Consider the following 27,535-nt stretch of genomic DNA (forward strand, 5'->3'; position numbering starts at 1 on the left):
AGGCCCGCTCTTTTTTTTTTTACTCCCAACTCTCTCTGATCATGATCATGGACCGTCTCCTCCCTCTTCCCAAAATGCCCCTCCCCAAACTCTCCTCCCTCCTCCTCCTCCTCCTCTTTCTCTCTCCTCTCGCCTCCTCGTCCCCCTCCTCCCTCTTCGACTCATGGTGCGCCCTCCACAACAAATCCTACGCCTCGGAGAGCGAGAAGCTCGCCCGCTTCAGGATCTTCGAGGAAAACCTCGCCTTCGTAAATGACCACAACTCGAGGGGAAGCTACGCCCTCGGCCTCAACGCCTTCGCGGATCTCACTCACGGCGAGTTCAGGTCCGGCCCGCCTCCGGCGTCAGCGCTGCGGATGGGGATGCCGGCTGGGGCGAATCGTTTGCTGGGCTTGATGGGGAGGCGCCGGGCTCGATTGATTGGAGGGAGAAAGGGGCCGTTACTGCTGTTAAAGATCAGGGCAGCTGCGGTACGATCAATTTCTATCTTGATATTTTTCTTTTAAATGTTTTTTTTTCCCGTAAATATTTGCCGAGGAACTGATCGCTTTGGTGTCTCGGCGAGGGGTGATATTCAATTTAGCTCTCTGAGTGAGTAACTTCAGCTGTATCTTCATACGCACTATTTTCTTTCAAAATGTACAACTTTTTTTTTTTAAGAAAAAGGATGGAATGGTATTCCAGCCAGCTAAATTAACAAAAGAGGTTGTTACATGAAAAGAACATACCCCCCACCAAGAGTATGGCCTATTAGTTCAACAAAAACAACTACATGGCAGGAAATAAAAGAACACTCCTGTACACAAAGGAAGTCCACATAAGAGAAGAAAATCATATAGCAAAAAGCTAATCTTAAACCAAAAAGAAACATAGAAGGTAGTTCTCTGAGATTAATCTTCATTTCAGCAGTATCACACTGCCCGCAAGACTCCTTCCAGTTTTCCCCAACAGCTCCAACATTTTGAACAGTTCTCCTCCCAGCATCTCTTTTCTTTCTTCTTTCCTGTAGTCTAGAAGCTCGAGCAGACAAGCCATTAAAACCTAGCCAAAAGGTTGAGTAAGCCTCCATTTTGTTAAAAAGATCAATAGATCTCTTCTGCTTGTTAGCAAAAAGTCTATCATTGCGTTCCTCCCACACACACCAAATTAGTGAGCATATGAAAACATCCCGTTTCAACTTGGTATTTGCATCACTACAAATATTCCAATCTAACCATAATTCTTTTAAAGAAGTCAATCTGAAATCATTCTCAGTATTCAATTTGAATTGGATTGACCTCCAATTTGAGTAAACAAACTCACATTTAAGAAACAAATGAGTATGATTCTCTTCCATCTTAGAGCCAAAGCAACAACTTTTCTCTATATGTATTCCTTTTTTCTCCAAAGTGTCTTTTGTATTCAAGCCATTTCTTAGAGCTAACCAGACAAGAAATTTAATTTTTAAAGGAATAGGAAGGCCCCAATTATTTTCACAATCATATCTCAATCCTCCATCAATAAGAAAGTGATAAAAGGATTTAATAGTAAAAATATTTTTTGCATCCCACAACCATTTTCTTTTATCCTCATGTTGCTCAAGATTAACCGAATTAAGAAAATTCATCATTTGAAAATATTGAGAAACCAAATTACCAGCCAATTGTCTCTTAAATTGAACATCCCATATCCACAAATTATGTTCCTTCTTCCTTAAGCTACTAATGTTGGCATAGGGGGACAAAGTGAGAGCAAACAGAGAAGGAAATAGAGAAGCAAGAGTAGATGAGCCTAACCATTTATCAAGCCAAAATAAAGTATGATCTTCATTTCTCACATCCACTTGAGTACTGCATAGAAAACTGTCCATATTGACAAAAACATTTTTCCAAAAGTGTGATAAATGTAACCTTCCAGAGTGTAAATACACTGTCCAAGCTCTTATTTCAAAATATTTATAAAAACTAATTTGCTTCCATAAACCAGAATTTTCATCGAACCATTTCCAAAGCCACTTTCCCAAAAGTGCTTTATTCATAATTTTCAAATTTATAACTCTCATTCCACCACAATGTTTTGGTCTACAAATTTCATCCCATTTAACCAAATTTGTACATCCCTTATGATCCAAAGATCCAACCCATAGAAATCTTCTTCTCATCCTATCAATTTTTTCAATTACTCATAAAGGGACTAAAAAGAAGAACCAGAAAATTGGCATAGAGAAGGGAACTGAGTTAACTAAAACTAGTCTCCCTCCTCTTGACAAAGATTTACCTTTTCATATGGCTAATCTCTTCTCTATTTTCTCAACCAAAGGAAACCAATCATCTTTCTTCAATCTTTCAGGCCTTAAAGGCACCCCAAGATAAGTAATGAGAAAGTTATCACTCTTACAATTCATCATAACTGTCAAGTTTTGTTTTAAAAGATCATTATCCTCAAGAGCAATAAGAACACTCTTATTAAAACTTATTTTTAGACCAGATGCAAGTTCAAAACAATATAAGAGCAGTTTCTAAACTGTCATCTGTTCTCTATTATTTTTGCAAAAAATCAAAGTACCATATGCATATTGCAGACAAAAAACTTTGTGAGCCATATTATCAGTACCTAAACCTTCAATAAGATGAGAATTAACTGCCAAAGTTAACATTCTAGTAAAAGAGTCTGCTGCCAACACAAAAAGAAGGGGTGATAGAGGGTCTCCTTGACGAACACCTCTTTTAGATATAATCTAATTTTCAGGTTTACCATTCAAATTAATGGCAGACAAGCCTCCTTTTAAATACATATTCACCTAAATTATCCATTTGCTTCCAAACCCTTTAACTTTCAAGACATCCAGAATAAAATTTCAGTCTAACATATCATAAGCTTTCACAAAATCTAATTTTAATAAGATTCCCCCCGTTTTATTATTCTGAAAATAATTATTTATTATTTCTTAGGTTGCAACTACTCCTTCAAGCAGGAATCTATTCTTAATAAAACCAGACTGCACAGGGTCTATAAGCAACTCTAGCTTAGGATTTAATCTATTAGTCAAAACTTTAGTGACCACTTTATACATCACATTGAGAAGGCTAATGGGTCCTAATCATTAACAGTAAGAGACTTATTTTTTTAGGAATAAGAACAATGTGGGCATAATTAAGTCTATTGATTTCAAGTCTGCCTTCATAAGGCTCCTCAAAAAGTTTCATAACATCCACTTTCACAGTGTTCCAAAACACTTGAAAGAATAAAGCAGGAAAGCTATCAGGGCCAGGGGATTTATCCCCTTTCATATCAAAAATAGCTTTGTGAACTTCCTCTATGGAAAAAGGTTGCTCAATATCATTAGCTCCCTAATCAACCAAAGGAAATAAACAATTCCAATCAAGTTGGCATCTGTGAGTAACATTTTGACCGAAAATCTGATGTAATGATTTAAAAAAACCTGAGCAATCCCATCCTCAGAACTAATCTCAGTATCATTGTAAGAAATTGAAGAAATCAGATTATTTCTTTTTTTACCATTAGCAATCTTATGAAAATATGAAGTGTTATGATCTCCCTCTTTAAACCAATGAGTCTTAGCTCTTTGTTTTCACATTTGCTCTTCTTGAAATAAAATCTCCTTCAGCTGAACATAAATATCATTTTTCCTAATCATCTCATCATCTGTCAGATCTCTACTCTTTTCTAAAACCTCTAAATCTAAAAGACTATCAAGTATCTCATTTTTCTTTTGCTTAACACTATAAAAGTTGGAATGAACCCATTGTTTTATACACTTCCTCATAAATCTCAGCTTACCCACAATGTTTTTAGCAGCATCGTCACTCGAAGGAGCACAACTCCCCCACAAAAGAACACCTTTTGTAAAATCTTCAGACTGCAGCTAAATTTTTTCAAATCTAAAATTTTTAACCAATTTTTGATTGTCCCCACAATCAAAACTTATAGGGGCATGATCTGATAATTGACTACTAAGTCCTTGTTGTCTAGCAAAATAAAACATATCTTCCCAAGCAGAGTTGAAAAAACTCTGTCAAATCTAGCCATAGAAGGTGATCTTCTCTTATTTGACCAAGTATAATCTCTTCCATGAAGGGAGCTATCTATTAATTCTAATTCATTGATCACTTCATTAAATTCTTTCATTTCTTTCATATGACTAGTTTTACCTTTTCTTTCTCCAAGATTAATTGTAACATTAAAATCTCCTACCACAACCCAAGGGCCTGAAATATTGCTTTTAATATCCTTGAGTTCCTGCTAAAAAAATCTTCTCTCTCTATTACAATGAGGTCCATACACTGATGAAACGGTCCAAACAAAATAATTCCTTTTATTTTGTAACACTACAACCAAAACAAAATTTTCAGATAATTCATGCAATCTCTTCCATTTATTATTATTCCAACCAATCATAATCCTACTAAAAGCACCACAAGAGGGTATATACCCTCATTCAAACATATTACCACCCAAACTTTTTAAAATGTTGTCAGTAAAACAACTCAACTTAGTTTCTTGTAAACAAATAATTTCAAATTTATTCAACTGACAAAAATCCTTAACACCAAATCTTTTTGAACTCAACCCCAAGCCTTTAACATTCCATGTAACCAACATTTGATAAAGCAGAACTCCGCAACATAACATATCCTAAGAGTCTACCTAAAAGTAGCTCTCTTCTGCTCCATTTGCCTTACTTTTTTTAGAGGATCAAAATCCTCTTGAAGCTCAAGAATAATAGCATATTTAGAGGCATAGCTTTGCAAGTGACCATTAGAACAAGAATCAAACAAAATAAGAATAAAAGAAGAACCCAAAGAAGAAGAAGTTTCACCTGAACCACTAGTAGAGACTTCATGAGTAGTTTTTCCAGCATTTTTAATTGTAGCTCTTGAAGTGGCTCTGTCTAAAGCTGTCATAGGTTCAAGATCAACAAATCTAGAGTATCTTCTGACAAACTTAACTTTTGCATTAGGATCTGCATGAGGCAAAGAATTCAAAGGCTTAACCATGAGAAAATCCTCCTCTTTCTCTGGGATTTCCTCCCTGGTGGGTGAAAAAGATACTCATTACTCAGCATCAAAATTATCTTTTATCATGAGAAAATTATTTTTGGACCCATCAAAAGACTCCTCTACTACGTGCAGATCAGATTTGTTCTCCCCAATAACAGGAGACAAAGGGACATCCATATCCTTTATATTCTCAGTATTTTTATTTTTATCTTCCTCTGTCTCTAGCAGTTGTTCAAATTTTCCCTCACCTTCAGTTAACACCACCTGCTCTGGAAACTGTTCATCACAATTGTCCTTTATAGAGTTTTCCACCTAAGGTTCCCATTCAGGTTTTTGCTTTTGATAAAAGTTTTTTGCATGAATCCAAAGTTTAGCAGCTGGAGATCCCCATGAATTACTCCTCAAATCTTGTCGAACAGTCTAAGAATTGGTATCAGACTCTCATAGATGAAGAGTCAGTCCCACTATCTTTCCTTTCTTTGAACCATTTGTCATGATATGTGCTCTGATTAGTATCTTCCAATTGTCAACTTTCTGTTTCTTTCTCTCCCCTTCAGAAATCTCTCCTATAACCGACATGATGGATACTTTCACATTATACTGATACCTTCCCACATAAATCAATTTAGGAATATCAATATATTCTAAACATCTAACCATCATCACAGCATCCACAAATTCAGTACATGCACTTGTTAGAGAATCAAGATCAACTAAATCAGCAAAAGGCTTCACCATCAGTTCAAAAGATTCCTTATTTCACAAATAAGGAGGAACATTTTTCAATTTTATCCAAATACATGCATTTCTTTTTTTAATTACATTTCCTTCCCAAGCACTTCATCTTTTACATTTAATTTTACAAGATCGTAGAGTTATAACCCCCATTCTGATTAAATCTTCCATTTGTTTCCAATGTTTAATTTTAACCAGAACTTCACCATTAGTAAACAACCTCACATCCCAATGTTTATTCATAGGAAAAAAACTCTCAAATTCAGCTCTAATCTTTCTAAAGAGATATTACCCCCCTCTACAAAAGAGATAATGACAAAATTTCTAAATTTTTAAAAATCAGAATTCACCTCCCTCAAATTGAAACATAGCAGAAGAAAAACGAGGACGATCACCTGAGATTTTCAACTCAGCTTCCAAAGCTTCATAATCCCACAGTCCTTGATCTTGAAATTGAAGAACAGTCTTATGCAATTTGTCGTCATCAACCGAAGATAAAGGTCTTTTGCTTTTATCTTGTTGAAATTTCTCAGTAGGTCGATCTTGATGTCTTGATGAAGAGAAATCAAAATCAGTTCTTTCTCGACGTCATTGCCAAGGATTAGGGCGAACAAAACCCCCACTTCGACCAGAAATTTACCCAAAACAACCTCCATTACCATGATCTCCATTATTATGACCACAATAACTATGACCATCAGTACCGAAACATCGTCCTCCGTTACCAAACCCTCTATCTCCATCATCGCGACCTCTATTATCATTACCTCCATTACCAAGATCTCCCGCTCTACAATTTCTTGCCTCATGCCCTACTTCTTGACATCTGAAACAAATAATCAGATCTCTGCAATATTTAGCCATATGATTCGATCCCCAACAACGAAAGCAAAGACGATATCTACGAATAATTTCGGCAGATAGATTTCGATGAGGAGCAAGAACTTTGAGCGACTGCGGCGATCTAGGGTTTAGTTTAACAACTTTAACCCATCCCCCCTCTTCAATATCCGCCTTTAACTCCTCTAGAGATCTACACGAAGGATCAATCCCCACCGTAGGCTTTAACCTAACCTCAGGATCAAACCTAACCCTAGTTTTCTCCAAAACAGGCCAAGAAATGGACTGAATGGGCCTCAAATTGAGAGAAAGATCAGAATTTAAAGAAGGATTAGAGACAAGATTACCATTATCAAACTCTTCCCAATTACTACGTGCCACAAAATTTGTTGTCTCACTCGTCCCAGGAATCGCCTCAGAAATCGCCTCTGATGATGATATTCTCCCCTGCCCTGAGCTAATTGAGACAAAATTCGCGGTCAAGAGCTCTGGTAGCTGATGGGTAATGGCCAATCGATCCCCTTTGCACTACGAAAATTCAAAATGTGCAACTTTAAGGAATTACGGGATAGCCTACGCTAGGTTAGAAAATTTTGGATAAGGCGAAATATTTTGGAGGATTGACCGAACTAACGATATGTTTATGCCAGTAAATGCACCAATTAGGAAAAGTGCTAATGTTATGATTAGTAGAAGAAGGAAGACTAGAGGTATGACTAAATAATTGGAGGCAGTTAAGAAGGACATGATAGTGATTAACTTTATGAAATAGCCCTCAACAAAACTGAATGAAGGGATAGGATTCGTGTGAAATAATTTGGGAGAGAGGCTTTGTTGTTGTTGCTGTTGTTGACAAATCAGAGACATGTTTGTTAAAATTATTTTGCTAGATTCCAAGAAGGGTGCTTTTTGTACTCCTATTCAGTTTACAAATATAAGATTTGAGTTGGATGGTGTTTGAAGCCTAATTTTCTGTGACATAGACAACACCAAATAGTTTTCAAGGAAGGATATTTTGGAGAATTATTAATTCATTAATTGATATCGTTTAGATCATCTTTGTGTTTCGAGAAAAGTGGATTAACAAATATATAGTAGTTTCAAGTATGTGGATGCTTCTCCTGACAGGAGTGATTTGTTAAGAATAGTTTACTAGAGTTTACACTTATCACAAAGTCTTGATATATTGTTATGGTGCTAGAAATAGCACGAAGATTTACAGAAAGTTGGAATATATGCATCGAGTTTTCTCTTTGTTAGTCAAAGTCCAGAGTCACTTGTTGTCAATTATGATTCAATAACCTCTTTATCGGAGGGAGGCTGGAATTTTTTAAATATCTGAAGTTCTCTTCTGAATATTGCTAGCACCATATGCTTCCTAATTCATTGAGTGACAAAGTGGACTGCTTAATTGTATTGCAAACTTTGTAAAGCATATGCTTCTTATTATCTTCAAAACTCGAAACAGCTATGTAGTTCTTGCCTGAGATATTCTTATGATTCTTACTGATATTTCTGATAAGATTTCACTAGAACAAATTTACTGCTCACCTCTGCACTTGATCAATTTGTTTTTATTTCTAAAAAGATCTCACCAGTACAATTGAAACACCTGTATGCATATTAAATGAAGGTGCAAGCTTATTGTTGCACTTTAACCTGAGTCTGGATAATTATGTGGATATCTTCAGATGCCAAAAAGCTTAAATGGTCATTGCCTATGTTAGCTTTTCAAATAGAAAACAAGTTAGTAAGTGGTCTCTATTATTCTTTTCTGTACAGGGATTGGATCAAACCCTTCAACTGGAATTGCGCGAGCCTTCCTAAGTCGTCATTAAATAATGCTTGTTCCTTTGATTACTATGCTAAAAAGAATAAACTTGATTGAGAATTGTTGGCTAGGATGTTAGAAATTTGAAGTAGCCCTAAAATACTATTATAGCAAATGACATGGCTATTAATAGCGCCTCCCTTTTATGGCATTGGGTGGACATACAGTTTATGTATTTCTAAGAGCCACCTGTCTAAACCATTCTGTTTGGTAGGGAAATTTGAAACTGGGTATTTTAGTGTATTTATGTGGAAATAGAAATGATTTTAAGAACCTTCAACTTTATTACGGGAATGAAGGCTTTTCAAGGCAATATTTATCTGGGAACGTTATCATGTATTTGATGGTGGTACACTCTTCCAGCTTGTGCTAACAGTTTACATCAATGAAATCAGAACGATAACTTGCATATATTCTTAACTTAATCATGCAAATATCTGTCCTTTATAGTGTAAGACGCTGGTAACATTTTCCTGTTGACATTAGCTTTGGTTTCTTCAACAGGCGCTTGTTGGGCCTTCTCAGCCACTGGTGCAATGGAAGGAATAAATCAGATCAAGACGGGATCTCTTGTGAGCCTTTCTGAACAAGAGCTGTGTGATTGTGATCGATCTTATAATAGCGGTTGTGGTGGTGGTCTTATGGATTATGCTTACAAGTGGGTAATACAAAATCATGGCATCGATTCGGAAGATGATTACCCATTCAGGGGTGAGGACGGCACCTGTATCAAGAACAAGGTAGTAATATTACATCAAACAGACCTAATCCCTCATAATGGATTGCAAACTATAAAATGTTACACTTGTCTCTTGTAGGCAAATCGTCATGTTGTAACAATTGATGGTTACACCGATGTGCCACAAAACAACGAAGACCTGTTACTCCAGGCTGTTGCAACCCAGCCCGTGAGCGTAGGAATATGTGGCAGTGAGAGAACGTTCCAATTGTACTCAAAGGTTTGTGCCGATTATGATACCTAAGTTGCATCTTGAATAAGGATGCAGTGACAAATTCCCCCTGAAGTATTGCTAAATTCCAAGCTTCCCCCCTAAATTATCAATTTACCTATTATCCCCCTTATACTATGTGTATGGGCCCAATGTGGCAATTTTGTTAGCTCACAGTAAAATGTTTAACAAATTAGTACAAAGTTTTTTGAATTTCTTCTTGGGTTTTTATGGGTTCGTCTCCTTTCCCTTCTAACCAAAAATTCTCACAACCAAGTGCCCCGCATTGGCCTTATACAGATAGTATAAGGGGAATAATAGGTAGATTGATACATCAAGTGGGGAATTTGAAGTTTAGAAATTCTTTGAGGAGTTGATCATTTCGTCCCTTGAATAATTCTTCATGTCCTTTTGGATAAATGTGTTCTTCTTGCAGGGAATCTTCAGCGGTCCATGTTCAACAAATTTAGACCACGCCGTTCTTATTGTTGGCTATGGTTCTGAAAATGGGAAAGACTATTGGATTATAAAAAATTCATGGGGAACGAGTTGGGGAATGAATGGATATATGCATATGCTTCGTAAGAGTGGGAGTCCACAAGGGATATGTGGTATAAATATGATGGCATCATACCCGAAGAAGACTAATCCAAACCCTCCACCTTCACCTCGGCCGAGTCCTACAAAATGCAGTATGCTAACTTATTGTCCTGCTGGGAGCACGTGCTGCTGCACTCGGCGCATATTTGGATTTTGCCTTTCTTGGAGTTGTTGCGAGTTGGAGTCGGCAGTTTGCTGCAAGGATCATCGCTATTGTTGTCCACATGATTATCCTGTTTGCGATAGCAGAAGGGGGCAGTGTCTAAAGGTACTTTTATATCTAATTTTGATAGTAGAGAGCCTAGGGATGCTCTCTTGGACTTGTAACTGTTCTTGGACTCCTAGGTTGGTCATGGGTACTTATTAGTAGCCAATAAAGCTGAATGCTGGTTAGCCTAACAAATATTTGTTGAAATATACGGCTTCATTATACATGGCATTTCCCTGTAGAACCTAAGTGGAGTTACGTTAAATTTGGTGTACACACTTTATAGACTAAAAGCTATTTCGGATCTAATCAGGGTCTTTGAAACTAAGTCACTTTCTTGCTCTTTTAGGATGCATTTCTACTCTATGCAAAGCTTCATAATCGTCAGTTGTGAAAATTGATTACATATAGTTTTCCACGTGATTAGTTTATTACCTCTTTAATCATTTATTCTCTTTGGAACTGCTCTCTCAATTTTTGCACGGGAACTTTGGGTTTTAAACTTTCAACGTTTTCCAAGTTATAGTGTTATATTGCATGCTGTTGTCAACCTGGAAATTCTAATTATAAAACAATGTGTACATTGATGGATATGGCAGTACAGCTTTCATGTTTTTCCTCTTTATTGTTTTAAAAAGTAACATTTTTCCTTTTAGGGTAACGGGAACTTCACAAGTCTTCAAGGAATCGAAAGAAAAAGCCCTTTTGTAAAGCTTGGAATATTGAATCCTTTACTGGAGGCCTGGGATGCATAAGTTATTCATTGTAAGGCGTACACCTTTCTTAATTGTTCTAGTTCAAATCAATCCGCTTTCGTTAGCCTCATAATATCTGCAATTGCACTGTTTTGCAGATCTCAACTTTCACCGCACTTTGTGACATATGAAGGGTTGTTCGTGTCATTGCGCTGATAAGACTGATGGATTTAGCAGCCCACGATAGTTACAAGTTTACTTGTATGCAAAATATGTGCAGCAGGCATCATATATCTATCCATAGATTGTTAGACATGTAGTGATAGCGTATTTGCTATATAAGGGAAGTGCCTAGTTTGTAAATTATCCTGTATCTGAATACTTTAGCATAATGTATCTATATTTATGACATTCTTGCATAAAGAAAACAACTCATAGTTTTCGCTGCAGATACGTCCATCTTGTATTGAGTAATGGTACTTTTTCCCTTCATTTTTCAGTGAGGATGATGGTTTTGTTGCTGATATCGTAGTTTCATGGAAAGTAAGTACTACCATCTTATGAATTTTCGAATATTGCAGCTCCTGAGCTCCTTGATGATGTTCCGTGCAAGAGGATTATTATGCACGACATAATAAATAATACTTGATTTTGGTTCTTAATTTGCCAGAATCACAGAACTGGCGTATTTTTATCACCCAGATGTTTCATAGCTTCTGGATGGCTGGCAAAATCAATGTAGGAGCCAATAACTAGTATAAGCTGCATGACACCGAGGAAAATCCGAGAGGGGAAGCGTCGGAGTTTTCCTTTGATTTGTTGAAAAACTGAAGCAATTGAAAAAGAAAAAAAAAAAGAAGAGGATCAAATAGATTTTGCTTCCATGTGTCATTTTTTTACGGTTTTTGTTATGTGAGACCCTAAATTCTTTGTTAATTGCATGTATTAAACCTCCAACTCCTCATATTTTCAATTTACACCCCAATTATTAAAAGTTTTTAATTTAATAATAGGGGGTAAATTTTGAGTAGGGATGGTTTAATTGTTGTTCCAAAAAAACAACAGGGATAAAAATATCCTAAAATTAACATGCCAAAATATACATAAAAAATGTACTAAAAGTGTCATTTCAAAAGAAACAGAGTATTTAAATGTGGACAAACAACTAAGGATATATGATAAGCTTGATTGCACTTTGATGGGACCCAAATTTCAACCATTTTGAGCTTTGATACTCCAATGTCTATATTTCTCTTTTGAAACTCTAAAAATTAGTTTTGCTCATTTAGTCCCTCATTTTTTTTAGAAAAGTGAACCTTTCTTACCTCTATTTGAGAAGTACTTTTATTTTTCTATTAAATCAAATCACACACTAAACATAAGACATTATTTAGACTTTTATAACTTGGTAGTCATTACAAACATCCTGAAATGAGTGAAAATTGTAAGGTATACATTCACACATGTTGTTTTGGATGTGTAAAAAAAAAAAAAAAAAAAAAAAAAAAAACTGATCGTTTGACTCAGCAAGATTGAACTCGGTTTCAAGGGCCTCTGCTCGTCCTAGATGACTGATTTTGATCTTTGCTTGAGGTTGCTTGAGATACAAAAAAAAAAAAAGTGAGATTGAGAATAGTGGGTTGTCCATCAACATCCCTCTTGTGCCTAAGTTAGACTCTTCATGGTAAAGTCAAAGCAGTAGGTATCCACATTAGTTTCTTAAGAGTAGGTTTTAGAGATCAAGGTTAGTGGTGTCGAGTGATGTCAAGATGATCACTCTCCCCTTTACTTGTTGGCGGGGTGGCATATTTATAGGGATTTTCCTGAGTAACTCAGGTAGTACATGTGTTACCATCGTGCCGACTGATGTAGTTATGGTAGTTACTTGGCCTGCAAATGAGTCCACATGTCATGACCTCATTGACCGAGGAAGGTACAATCAATGTATGTGTAGATCTGATAAGTTTTGGAAGTTGACAATCAAAGAAATTGATTATCGATGGATATCTCCTAACGTGTCATGTTGAGAATATGATACGATTCAAACCAACCATCTTCAATCATGCGAACCGCCATAAAACCAGGTTAGGCTAAGGCAATGCATGGTAAGCGAGTTGAGGTGAGTTCAGCTTTCATGGGCTCGTCACCATCTTATTCGGATTTACGGATCAGAGCCCTGGACCGTGACCAAGTTATAGGTTGGGTGCAGATGTCCTACAGTTTGTCGAGTTAGGTTGATTACCTATTGACCGAATCGTCTGCTGAGATGACGTGATTTGACTAGCCTAATTGTAAAATTTGGGTTATATGCATAACAGGGTGTTCGCAATAACTTTCCCCTCTCCATTTCAAGGATGTTCATAGACTACAAACGTATAAGTCCAGATCCAAACGCATGCCAAGCATGATCGATAATATTGGGTATCAAATGAGTGAAAATAAACTTCCGCACATCAAAGTTTAAAACGGGATGAAAATTTGGAGCACCAAATGAGTAAACATAAACTTGCAAAGCAGTAAATGATCATGGTATGCAAGCGCTTAGCAAACAAGGGGGCGAAAAAGAAAGTGAATAATAATAATAATAATAATAATAATAATAAAACAATAAAACGGAAAAAAAAAATCTAGATAGGTCAGTGGTAATTGGGTAAATATCAGGGGTTCGTGAATTACCCATCGCTCGCTTGTAGATTGTATTAATCGGCTGCTAAAACAAAGGCATCATAAAAACGTCATCAAATCCAAAGCCCTCGCTCTCCTCTCGTAGACTCATCTTGAAATTTCTAATTTTGAATTAATTTTCGTAAACTCGGGGGAGCGATGATGGATTTGGATTTGGATCCTCGACAGTACGATAACACCGTATGTTTCTTTAACCCCAATTTCTTCCCCTTTTAATTTCAGATAATCAAAACCAATTTTGGGGCTGAGACCCTGCAATTGTTACATTTTTTTTTATACTTTAGGATAGTTATTGTTATCACAATCCTAGTTTGATTGGATAAGGTTTGGGGTTGATTGTGATAAGAGTGCATCCTGTTCTTTTTGGTACATTTTTGATGTGTTTGTTTGCGAAGGGAGCAAAAGCAAAATAAAGTGAAAGAAAAATTGAAGTCTTTTAGTGGAAGAAAGATTCAAGAAGCTCGCCCGCAGCTTCTTGAGGCACATTGGTCTTCTTGTAGCCTCATGAAATCTTGATGTATCTGACGGTAATACTTTCTGGGATTTGCTCGAACATCTTGTAGAAACTAACCAAACCTAGCTAATGAAGATTAGCGGAGATAATTGTGCATAAGTTTACAGTAACAAGTAGACTATTGTGGAGCGAGGAAGAAAGAGTGAGATTGTGGAATCAATAAATAAAACTAGTAATATAACTTGTTCATGTATTTCTCTGTGCCTTATAGAATCTCTCTCTAAATCTTATATACAACTATTTACAATGGAGAAACAAATCCACTAAAAAATTAACAGGACCTAATCATACAAGGCAAGAAATACCTATTGAGGAAGACTTAATTGTAAATTAACCAGAGTACGGCTAGCAAACAAATATCTAATCTTGACTGGACCAAATTTAAGCTTCTACTATTTTATTTATAGTTTTCCAAGAACCTAAAATATGCATATATATCCTTGCTGAACAAAAAGACTGCAGCAAATGCTGCATTCATTTTGCAATGAAACCTGCATTTTGCGGCATTTGCTGCAGTTTTGCAGCTGTCAAAACTACTGGAAAGGGGGTGGTGGTGCAGCATTGACTGCCACGACTCGATTTCTATTGAACCAAACTGCCCTTACTCATCCTTCCTCCGGTTTTTCTTGCATTTTTGTTGGTTCCAACTTTGCAGAAACTGGCAATGTTTCTTTTATTTTCCTTTTCCTTTTCTGGTTCTCTTTGTTCCCTTTCTCAGTGACCAAACACAAAAGATGGTTCTTCTCATCTATTCATTTCATTTCCCATTTCATTTTCATTCTTTCCCTTAATTGGGACCAAATATAGCCTGAAGGATATTTGGATTTCTCATCTAATAAGGGGAAGGGCATCATAGAAACCAACATGTTATTAGAGTTCATAGACCCTACAGAGGGCTTGCAGGATCCTTTCTATAATTAAACTGTAAACCTTCTAGAAAGTTTTCAATATTTCTGTGTATTATTACAGTAGACTATTGAAGGTTTGATTTCCAAAATAAGTAATTCTGCCGCTTGTCTGGTTTTTTTTAACTCGGGCAGCCTAAACGTTTAAAGTCTTACCTTCATTGCATTACCACTTAAGTGTAGTTACTTCTTGACTTTTAATAGTTTTTAAAAATCATGATATTGTTTTTATAGATCTGATCTTGGTAGTATCATTACATGTTTTCAATGTCTATTTTGAGCTGTAGTTACTTTTAAGTGAACATCAACTACACCAAAAAAAATGTTTCAAGTATAGCTGGGGTGCTAACACATCCAACCAAGGAAGGTACTTTGCATACATGTCCTTGTTCAGCCCGCCCTACGTTGGACCATGTACTAACTTGAGCGCTGAGTGGATGTGAAATGAACACTTAAACCTTAAGCTTCACCTTGTGCCATCCAATTGAGTTGAACAAGCTTGTTCTGTAACCCACATACAAGCTCCACGCAAAGCTTTAGTCTTAGCTTCAATGTCTCAGTTTCACCTCAAGCACCGTTGATTCCAGCATGTCATGTTTAATCCTGAGCTCATTTATTGCTCTAGCATATCAACTTGATTCAACTATTCAACTCTTCTCTGTAGACCCATAGGCTTGTAGTCTTTTCCACTATGATCAAGTCTTTAACCTCACTTCAGAAAGTCTCGACCTCAATCGAGTCTTCACCTGAGCCTAAAGAAGTATAATAAATCTCTTATATTGTCATGCCTCCAGAAAAATGCCTTACCACTTAGTATTTTCATACCCACAGAGAAGGCATGAGCACTTATTTTGTGATACCATTTATTATTAGAATGAGCTTAGTAGCTTACTGAAGGTGCCATTTAAATTGATTTGAGCTGAGAAAGCCAACTTAGAAACTTGGGTCAAATATTTTAGCCATCTGCGCACATTTCATTTCACCCATATGCAAATAAGCGAGGTTATTATTCCATGGGCCTCTGACTTTAGAAATGCAAGACACATAGTGACTGATTGGTTCATGGAAAAACCGCAATCGTAGGTCAATTTTACCCCAAGAAAAAAGGTCACTTAGAACTGTAGCTGTTTATTTCACTGCAATTGCAGCCTTTTAGGAACTATAATTACAAAACTGGATCATTTTTGCAAACACAACCTGTGACCATATCGACTTTAATTCATTTTTTTCTAAAGGAGACTCGCTTTTACAACTATGGATGCGAAAAAGTTACAGTTGCAGCAAAATAAACAGCTATATAGCTGTAACTGCAATTACTTTTACCAGTTGCAGCGGTTGCAATTTCCCGTAAACCAAACATCCCCTTTAGCTCAACGCTGATGATTACTAAAGCAAGGAAAGCAGTCCATCTGTTTGTTTAGCTCTCATTATCATTATGACATTATGGGCAGAATGCACTTGTGCAAATCTACAATTTACTGTCATCACCTGTCATGCAGTTCAACTTCTAATCGCAACAGTGATGGTAACTTACCAAGCAAATGAATGATGAATCTAACTTTCTGGTTTTGCTCATTATCATGATTTTAATGCAGACTATGTTTGGAGGTACAATTACTGGGATATGTTTAAGATCAGAGCTACGTCTGGGGAGTCTACTTTGGATTTGCCCATGATATATTTTAAATCAAGATAATTGAAGTTGTTATCTTCCCAATTAGCAACAGACTATAGTTCATGTTTCTCCTGTGTTTTGTCTTGAAGGAAACAATCTACTAGTTCACATCAACAACTATTGCCCCATTACCAGTGTTTTGAAAAGCTTGAAACATCATATTGAATATCAAAGAAACGCTAGGTTTTACTCACTTATAGGTGGTCATTGTCTTAGTTTTATACATGTACATCAATTATATCGATCACGAGGTCCTTGAGTCCAAACATAAGATTGAAGTCCAGATTGATCTTAACCTAGGTCCTATATCATGCTGAAAAGAAGTTGTATATATTGATCATTAAATCAGGATCATGGATATAGATATTGACAATATTGATGTGAACTTCGTTGCCATGTCTTATCCCTTGAAATGTTTAGTTTCTGTTATGAATCCATTTCTGCCAGTTAATGGAACTAAAACCATAAACTTTTTGTGGTGAGCTCTTCTATTTTCATTGCATATGGTGCCTCCATCTTATATACTGCTTTGTTGCAGATTGATGCTACTTCCTTGCTTTGTTTGCCTAAGTTATTCTCAGAATATCTTCTCTAATTTTACCATGGATCTACTTTATATACTCCAGTTGCTACTTTGCTAGTATCATAACAATCACATTTGAAAATTCTCATACTTTGGTGCTCGTTGCGTGCATGAATCCCTTTGTGTCCTCCAATAGCGTCAACCATACAACATTGAAGCTCTTTTGCATGCTGATTATTCGTCAATTGCAGATTGTGCCACTAATATCGTGCGTTTTAAAAAGAGCCTTTGAATTCCTACTTCTATACCTATTTGACATTAATTCATTGTAACCACATTCTTCCTTCGATACAATTTACTAAATTTCTTCTGCGTATATAACTATAACAAGTCATTTTTCCCCTTATTTTTAGCCATTCTTTGTCTCCATCTCTCTAGGTCCATGCCTTCGAGATATTTTGGCTATAAGCTTGTAATCAAGGTTAGAACTTTTGGTTACAATCAATATTTCAAAGATAATTTCTTTGTCTAATGTTCTTTCCTGTCTTGTAATTCATAACTAATTCTATTCTTAAATGAGTATGTAACAGCAGATGTTGTTTCCCTTAAGCAAAATACCTCTTCCGACTGAACCTTATAGTGTTTGCAACTCAACAACTACGTGAGTATCATAATTTTAAATTTTGGAAAACCAGATCTGCAGAAAACTTGAAATATGAGCACCTAAATTCAGAAAGTATCTGGTTCACTGATACAGATTTTAAATGCCTACATGGCTATAACATGTTTTCATGTTACCCTAGTGCTCAATTTGCCTTCCTTAATTTCTCAATCTCAGGCAAAATAGCTGATGGACAATAAACTAAACATACAAGGAGAAGAATGCATAACTGACTGGAATAGTTGACAATCATTGTGGCATGCTTAGCAATATATTCGAAACAATAGCCAGTTATTTTTTGTTTGTGACGTAGTACATGCTTCGATTTTCTGTTTGCTACTTCAGTGGCCCATATTAAGCAAATTTTCAGTTTTGTTTTTGGATGGTGATTGTCTTTTCATTGTTTGACAGGCAATTAATGACAGTGATGTTCGCAATATCGTCTTATCATACCTGGTGCATAATTGTTTCAAAGAAACAGCAGAGACATTTCTTACTTGTACTGGGATGAATCAGTCTGCTGACTATCTCGTGGATATGCACAAAAGGAAATGTAGGTGACCGTTTTTATTTATCTAAGACATTACTTTTAACAAAGTTTAATGCATCAAATTGAATAACATTTTGATGCATGTATACCTAGAAGCACTCCCTTGTTGTTATATATTATGAAAATTCGTTTTTTTGATTAATTGATCTACTAGGTGGAATAAATGTTAATTGCTTAATGACGGTCAAATCTGTTGCGCGCAGCGGAAATTTCGACAGCACTTCGGCAGCACAACAAGAGAGTCAGGTTGCAATAAGAATTCCCGTCTCACCAAGGAAACAAGAATCTGAAGCGAATATCTCAACAAAGTGAGATATCGGCTCTTCCTCTCATCAGTTCTAGGACTGACCTGTCGAGGGATCCTAAAAGCTATTACAAATCACACAAATAGCGATACAACCAATTTTACGTGGTTCGGCAAATTGCCTACGTCCACGGGGCAAGGAGGGGAGAGATCTACTAATAGAGGGAGAGATTACAACTAGGGTTTACAATCACTCACAAACTAAACCCTCAAACAAACTCTCAAATCCCTCACAATATCTCTCTACAAAAAGGCTGCACAAAACCCTAGAAGGGACTGCTTAAAAAACACTTTTTCTTCAAACAAAGGACCCGTAGCCGCAGCCAAAAATCTCCTGCACAGCTTCTCTGCCGCAGCCGCAAAAGAGAAAAACCAAACTGCCTTGCACCGCTCCTTTGCTTTTCCCAGCCGCAAAACACACCAGCAAATCAACCTCCTTCTCAAAATCACCAAAAAAATACCTAGCATAGGTATTTATATAACAACTTAAGAATTGGGTGGGCCGACTTGAGTTCAAAGAACAAAAAACCAAGGCCCACGTGAGTTTGCCTCCCACGCGTAAACTAACAACCGCGTTCACAATTCTCCACCTCGGTGAAGTTTTTTCAAAACTGAGCCGACACCAAAGCAACCAAATGTCCCACTTGTTGTGTCCAATACGAACTCAATTCACAACAAGTCGAGAACCCGAACGAGAGTCCAAACAATCTCACCCCTATCAACTAATCCAAACCGGCTACATCTGAAAGACTGCCTACGTATCCTCTTGCCCAAGGAATCAAGCCGAACGTAGTTCATCCAAATGGCCGCCAACGGCCTCAACAATCACGAATGTGCAACAAGTTTCGATAATGATCAAACTTGTTGCTCGGAACCACCTTAGTGAGCATATCTGCCGGATTATCCTTCGTGTGGACTTTAATAATCTCCACATCGCCATCTTCAAGAACATTCCGAACGAAGTGATAACGAACGTCAATATGCTTCGTTCTCGCATGAAAAACCCGATTCTTCGCCAAATAAATAGCACTCATGCTATCACAATGAATAGTGATGGACCTCTGCGATATATCAAGTTCCTCCAAAAGTCCTCGAAGCCAAATAGCATCCTTCACAGTCTCTGTAATTGCCATATACTCTGTCTCCGTCGAAGACAAAGCCACCGTAGACTGTAAGGTACATCTCCAACACACCGACGCACGGGTCAGTGAACACATACCCCGTCGTAGACCGACGCTTATCCAAATCACGGCATAATCCGAATCAACATAGCCAATGCATAGCTGCCCATCTGTAGTGTCCCGCTCATAAACTAAACCAACATTGAGCGTACCTCGAATGTACCTCAAAATCCATTTCACGGCGTCCTAATGACCCACTCCTGGATCGTGTATGTATTTCGATACCATGCTTACCGTCTGTGATAAATCTGGCCTCGTACATACCATCGCGTACATCAAGCTCCCAACCGCACTCGCATATGGAGTCTTCGACATCAACTCTCTATCTTCAACTGACTTCGGTGAAAGACCAGCTGAAAGCTTCAAATAAGCTCCCAATGGTACACTAACTGGCTTCGTATCCATGCTAACATGGAATCGTTGTAGAACCTTCTTCAAATAAACCACCTGTGTCAAATAAATTCTGTCCTTCTTCTTGTCTCTGCTGATCTCCATCCCTAGAATGCGCTTCGCCTCACCCAAGTCTTTCATCTCAAACTCATTTGATAGTTGAACTTTCAATTCATCTATAACCGACCTGGAAATAGAGGCAATTAACATGTCGTCGACATAGAGCAACAAATAAATGTACGCACCTCCTTTCAACTTGCGAAAATATACGCAAGGATCAAACTGGCTCCGAGTGTACGAATGACCAAGCATAAAACCATCAAATCGCCTATACCACTGTCGAGGAGACTGTTTCAAACCATATAGCGATTTTTTCAATCTGCAAACTAATTTTTCCTTCCCTGCAGCTCGGAATCCCAATGGCTGAGTCATATATATTTCTTCATCAAGATCACCATGAAGAAATGCCGTCTTCACATCCAACTGATCTAACTCTAAACCATACTGTGCCACCAAAGCTAGCAAAATCCGAATCGAAGAATGCTTCACCACCGGAGAGAAAACCTCATTATAGTCAATACCTTCCTCCTGTGCATAGCCCTTCGCAACCAACCTAGCTTTGAACCTCAATGGAGTGTTCTGAATGTCCTCCTTCTTCGTGTATACCCACTTGCAACCAATTGCCTTCCGCCCCTTTGGAAGCTCAACAAGCTCCCATGTATCGTTCTTATGAAGAGATTTTATCTTCTCCTGCATAGTCACCTGTCACGAATCAGCCTCCGAACTCTGCTCGGCCTCTCTGAATGTAGTAGGCACCAACTCATCGATACTTTCCACCGGAAGTGCATACGCAACTGTGTCGGCATACCGTGCTGGCATCTGTATGTTTCTCCTCTGTCTCTGAACCGTAATAGAATCCTGAACCTGAGCTGTCGGTTCCTGATCCTGCACATTTGTACTCGTATCCTCCGTGTCACCGTCGTGCTCGCCTGGCGTCACCTCAGTCTGCACCTGCATGGATACTGTACCATTTGGACAATGTGGAGCTGCATCGATCTCCACCACCTGCGATATCTCCTCCGTCGGGTCGCTCTCCACCTGATGAGAGCTGGGAAGCTTCAAGATAGAAGCCTCATCGAATGTGACATCCCTACTCAGCACAATCTTCTTATCCACTGGATCCCAAAGTTTGTGTATCCCTTGACATCACGCTTGAATCCTACAAATATGATCTTCCTAGCTCGAGGTTCTAATTTATCAGTTCTAACATGATAATATGCAGGGCATCCAAATACCTTAAGCTGGTCATAGTCATGTGCTGGTTTTCCTGACCACATCTCCATAGGGGTTTTCCCCTCAATCGCAGATGAAGATAGCCTATTAATGAGATGGCTCGCATATGTAAGTGCCTCAGCCTAAAAGATCTTCTCCAAACCACTCTGTGACAATAAACATCGGATCTTCTCCAGTAAAGACCGATTCAATCTCTCTGCCACCCCATTTTGCTGCGGTGTATGACTAACTGTGAAGTCTCTCTATGCCCTCGTCTCGACATAGCTGCTGAAAGGGGTCAGAAGTATACTCACCACCGTTGTCGGATCGCAACGTCTTGATCTTTCTCCCAGTCTGCAGTTTCAATCTCTTTTTCCACTCCACAAACAAATATAGGACTTCACTCTTCTTCGTCATGGTGTACACCCAACAACGCCTAGAATAGTCATTTACAAAAGTAACGAACCAATGTCTACCACCAAGTGATGCAGTCTTGGTGGGACCCCAAACGTCTGTGTGCACGTAGTCCAGGATGCCCCTCGTCTGATGAATGGCAGTCCCGAACTTCACCTTCGTCTTTTTGCCAAGAACACAGTGCTCACAGAACTCAATCTTCCCACTCTTGGCTCCCTTCAATAGCCCCTGCTTGCACAATGCCTGCAGTGACTTTTCACCTGTGTGCCCCAACCTATAGTGTCAAAGTCTGCTCATGTCCGTTTCTGAAATAGCCGAAGCAACCTGGCCAATCTCGGTGTTTCCCTTCAGATAATACAAATTCCGATTGCGGACTCTCTTCATCACCACCAATAATCCCTTAGTAACCTTCGCTACAGCGTTTTCGAAAGTCACCTTGAATCCCTTCGCGTCCAAAGCTCCAACTGAGATAAGATTTGTCTTCAGTTGAGGAACAAATCTCACCTCCTTCAACTCACGGACTACTCCATCGTGCATCCTAATCCGCACGGTACCTATCCCACAAACGTCACAGGATTGATCATTTCCCATGACAACAACGCCCCTGTCGACTTTCTCAAAAGATGCAAACCAGTCTCGCCTAGGGGTCACATGAAAAGTTGCATCGGAATCAAGCATCCAATCTGATGCATCCACATGGTTCACCTCCGGAGTAATCAGTAGAGAAAAGCACGAATCATCGGAATCATCGCCTTTCGCAATATTCATCTCATTGGCCTTCGGGCCCTTTTTCTTGTCATTCTCTTTCTCCTTGAGCTTCGGGCAGTCTCTCTTTCAATGTCCCTGCTCCTTACAGAATGCACATTGGTTCTTTGCTAATTGGTGGCGGCTTCTTGACTTTGACCTTCCTTTATTACCACCTTTCGGATATGGGCTTCTACCTCTAGTCGACAAGGCCTCACCTGAAGTGCTAGCACAGGAAGTCTCCTTGTCCTTCCTCCTCAAATCGTAATTGGTCAATGCGTTAGTCACTTCACTATAGCTGATAGAAGATCTCCCGTTCAACAAAATGAGCACGAATGTATCATACTCCTCATCGGGTAAGGAGCCCAACAAAATAATTATCTTGTACTCATCCGATATCTTCTCATCAACATTCGTCAAGTCCGACAACAACTTAGTGTAGTTGTTCACATGAGCCGCTAGCGAGGTGCCTCTGGACATCTGAAATCTGAAGAGTCTTCGCAGCAAGTGCAACTTGTTCTCAACACTCTTCGTGAGATACTTGTTGAGAATTTTCCACATCTTTATTGTAAACGTCACCCCAATCACATCATATTTCAGCTCATGTTCCAAACAGGACCTGATCACCCTACAAGCGTTCCTATTCATCTTTTCCCATATCGTCTCATCATATTTAGGTGGCCTCTCGTGGACCATGATGGTCTCTTCTAAATTCTGAGCATTGAGCGCATCCTGTACGTCGCTCATCCATAAACCAAAGTTGATTTTGTCATCATATTTCACCACGCTAATCTTAGTGTTCTGAAAACCAACTTGTATTATACTCGCCATCGATTTGCTGCTTTCACCTTCTTCTCCCATTGCAAACTAACTTCAAATTGTAGAGAAAGAACAAATTTGACAGAATTAGGAACCACTCAACTGAATCCTAGATCGGATTCCAAATAGATCTCCTATCCACACGAGAAAAGCGAAATCTCCAATGACAACTCCTAATGCTATCTCCACCGAAGCCTAGAACTCCAAGAACCAAGCTTCACACAAAATCTTCTTCCACCAAATCCAAAACACCCTAGATCTGAAATCTGGGCTCTGATACCACCTGTTGCGCGCAGCGGAAATTTCGACAGCACTTCGGCAGCACAACAAGAGAGTCAGGTTGTAATAAGAATTCCCGTCTCACCAAGGAAACAAGAATCTGAAGCGAATATCTAAACAAAGTGAGATATCGGCTCTTTCTCTCATCAGTTCTAGGACTGACTTGTCGAGGGATCCTAAAAGCTATTACAAATCACACAAATAGCGATACAACTAATTTTACGTGGTTCGGTAAATTGCCTACGTCCACGGGGTAAGGAGGAGGGAGATCTACTAATAGAAGGAGAGAATACAACTAGGGTTTATAATCACTCACAAACTAAACCCTCAAACAAACTCTCAAATCCCTCACAATATCTCTCTACAAAAAGGCTGCACAAAACCCTAGAAGGGACTGCTTAAAAAACACTTTTTCTTCAAACAAAGGACCCGTAGCCGCAGCCAAAAATCTCCTGCACAGCTTCTCTGCCGCAGCCGCAAAAGAGAAAAACCAAACTGCCTTGCACCGCTCCTTTGCTTTTCCCAGCCGCAAAACACACCAGCAAATCAACCTCCTTCTCAAAATCACCAAAAAAATACCTAGCATAGGTATTTATATAACAACTTAAGAATTGGGTGGGCCGACTTGAGTTCAAAGAACAAAAAACCAAGGCCCACGTGAGTTTGCCTCCCACGCGTAAACTAACAACCGCGTTCACAAAATCTAGCCTCCCAAGATTTCAACATATAGTGAAATAGGGAAGAGAAAGTAGCAATAGCAGCATTGAGCAGTGAATTGTATGATCTGATATCGTTGGGCATCCTAGAAAGGTTGAACACAGTGGTATACAATAATGGCTAGTTTAATTATATGGACATCTTAAAGGAAATCACATACATAGAAGAGCACTTGTGCAAAAAAATAAGCTCTCGATTAAGATAAAAACTGTTTATGATGGTTTTTATTTCATGCGCTAGTCATAATATTTCATGTATAGACAGATTGGAAGGAGCTGTGTGTGTAGGTATGTACATGTGTACGTGTATATATATTATATATTTATATACGTATGTACATGTGTACGTTATATATTATATATTTATATAGACAAGCAAACTCATTCACCTGAGCTCACTCACACGCGAGCCCACATATTGAGCAAAGTATGCTGTCAGTAGTGATAAGAGTGATGATGTGGATATGCACTGATGTAATTAGCAGGATGAGCCTTGTCACTTTTTTGTCTTGGTACATTTAGGGCCCATTTGGATTAAAGGAATTAGTAGAAGTAACAAGTACATAAAAGAAGTAACTTAAAAAATTATGAAGTCGGAAGAATTGAAAGTATTACTTTTTTTATTTGTTAATTGTTTTACATATTTTGGGAAGTAGAAGAAATAATACTACTTTTCATTTACTTCTCTTTGTTTGGATAGCAATTGGAAACATCATTAGGAAGAGAGAGAGAGAGAGAGAGAGAGAGAGACATCATTAGGAAGAGAGAGAGAGAGAGGATCGTTTGAGATTAGAGGAATATCCACGTAATTAAAAAATATTCCTAAATCGATGCACATCTTAGCTACTTCTGAGGTATTTCCGAACCTTGAGGAATGAAAAGCGATTTAAGAAGTAGAATGCCACATAAGCGTCACACTATGTTACCCCGACACGGCCAAATTGGCCCCGTACCCGTGTCGGGTACGTTTTGGGTGCGGATCCGCACCCAAACGGCAGGGACACGGCGATTGAAGGCGTGAAGGGGAAAAAAGTTACGAACCTGAAGAGGGAAGGTAGTCGTGGGAGGAAATGACGATCTTCGAGGGACAACGAGCTTCAAGGGATGACGAGCTTCGAAGGAGGAGTCGACAACGAGCTTCGAGGGAAGAGTCGACGACGAGATTGGAGGGACGACGAGCTTCGAAGAAGTGAACGACGAGCTTAGCTTCGAGGGAGAACATTGAAAACCCTAGCCCTAGATCTCCTTGGACTCGGATCTGAAGGAGGAAAGAGGAGAGGAGCCGATCTCTTGGATCAATCTGAGGCGGCGGATAGGAGCAAAGAGAAAAGCTAGGGTTTTCTTTTATGTTTTAGTTAGAGGGATCTAGGAAAGTTGATATATATATATATATATATATATATATATATATATATATATATGAGCCGTGTCCCCGTACCCTACTTTTTACAAATTTGCCGTGCCCCGTACCCGTACCCGTACCCGTACCCGTGTCCGTACCCGTACCTATGCAACCTAGGCGTCACATCATCATTTTAGGAAGCATGTTTCTATAGAAATAAACAATCTTTTTTGCTCGAAAAATAGAAAAAGTCATCTCTACTTCCTGTATTTCTACTACTTCATATTTGCTTCCTGTGCAAACAAATAGGCTGTTGACAAAAGGGGCATATGTCCCCCCCTCCCCCCAAAAAAAAATCTTTCATAATAGCAAACTTAACAACCCCCCTCCCCAACAACAAAAAAATAAAATAAAAACCCAAAGAACCCCCATCCTCGTGGAAAAAAATCTTCAAGTTTGAGTTTGCGCCCAAAGTTAACAATGGCAATGACTAAATGGTGGAAGTGTTAAATGAAGAAAATAACCTCTTCCACCCTTACCCAAAAAAAAATAACAAAATCTGGTTGCAAGGAGCTATAGTCCTCAATAGAGGCTCTATACGAGTTCTGCAAGAAGACCTTCACCTCCTCGACCACACGTCCTCATGCTATCTGCAAGCTATGTGCTCTAATGGGTATGTCCTCAATCTCCCATTTTCCTCTCATTCCTCTTCCGTTTCTCCTTGTGACCCGTGTTCTTGTTTCTTTGAGTTTGATCCTGGGTTTTGTCAGTTTTGAAGTAATTTAGTTGTATTTGTACCAATTTTTTGTTTGAGGTCAATTGAATGGTAAGTTTTTGAGCTTGCATGTCATTGTTAGCTTTTTTTTTGACAAGTTAAAGTTCATACCAAGAGTTTGGGTAATGGAACGTGAGATTTTTACACAGTTTTAGAAGCACATGACTTGTCTAATTAAGGAATAAATTGAGGATGATAGGAAAAGAAATGATGAATTGAAGAGTTTAAGAGATGATGGGTAAAAGAAACAAACTGGACCAGTTGAGAGTTTAAAAAGATTGATGGGTGAGAAGATTAGGAAAAGAAAGAAGAACCATGCATTGGAGCTCCTCTTAATTAACATCATATTTAAACACGTAGGGGTAGTTTAGACATTTATATTTTATCAATTACATCCAATCTATTAAATATCGGATATCAAATAAATATTAGGCCATCAAAATCCATATCGGATTGTGGAAATTGGGGATATATTTGGGATATGCAAAAGAAAAATATCAGGGTGTCATATCAAATGATGTTCATACATAAGATAACATCTAAATATGCATTCTAAACATAATAAATTACATCATGATATACGTTTAGGGTTTGGGAGAGCCGAGGGTGGAGAGATTTGTGAGACGGGTTATGACTTTTGTGGGTTCGGGTTCTTAAGCCCGATTCAAACCCAGAACCACAATTAAAAACATCCTGATTTTTGCCGATATCTTCAAGGTATATATATCAGCTGATATTTCTGATATCGGCCTATATATTGGAAAAAAATTCCCCAAAAAGGGAAGACATTATAAAACCATAAATATAGTTGCGATAAGGTCCTTTACTCGATGTATCGGCCGATATTTAATACATTGATTATTTGATTATATCGCAGAAAAATAATGAATATTTTGGGAAATATTCTTTTAACTATTTGAGGCATGC

General features: G+C 38.3%; 2 protein-coding genes across 3 annotated transcripts in view; both read left to right on the plus strand.

The window, feature by feature from the left end:
- On the plus strand, positions 13–11,383 carry LOC109850344 (low-temperature-induced cysteine proteinase). Its single transcript, XM_020420353.1, is given in 7 exon segments — positions 13–324; positions 327–470; positions 8,911–9,146; positions 9,225–9,365; positions 9,793–10,224; positions 10,821–10,929; positions 11,018–11,383. Coding segments are annotated over 6 exon segments (1,335 nt in total). The 5' UTR covers positions 13–41; the 3' UTR covers positions 10,920–10,929; positions 11,018–11,383.
- Positions 13,563–27,535, plus strand: part of LOC109849505 (glucose-induced degradation protein 8 homolog) — a 15,695-nt gene continuing 1,722 nt past the window's right edge. The window contains exons 1-2 of one of the 2 annotated variants that reach the window (XM_020419350.1): positions 13,563–13,724; positions 18,234–18,375. In XM_020419350.1, coding sequence (XP_020274939.1) covers positions 13,683–13,724; positions 18,234–18,375 — 184 coding nt within the window. In that variant the 5' untranslated portion in view covers positions 13,563–13,682. Of the gene's footprint in view, positions 13,725–18,233; positions 18,376–25,982; positions 26,507–27,535 lie in introns of those variants that run through there. The other variant, XM_020419351.1, reaches the window with a different exon arrangement.

The sequence above is a fragment of the Asparagus officinalis genome, chromosome 7, assembly GCF_001876935.1.
Source record: "Asparagus officinalis chromosome 7, Aspof.V1, whole genome shotgun sequence".
NCBI classification, from domain to species: Eukaryota; Viridiplantae; Streptophyta; class Magnoliopsida; order Asparagales; family Asparagaceae; genus Asparagus; species Asparagus officinalis.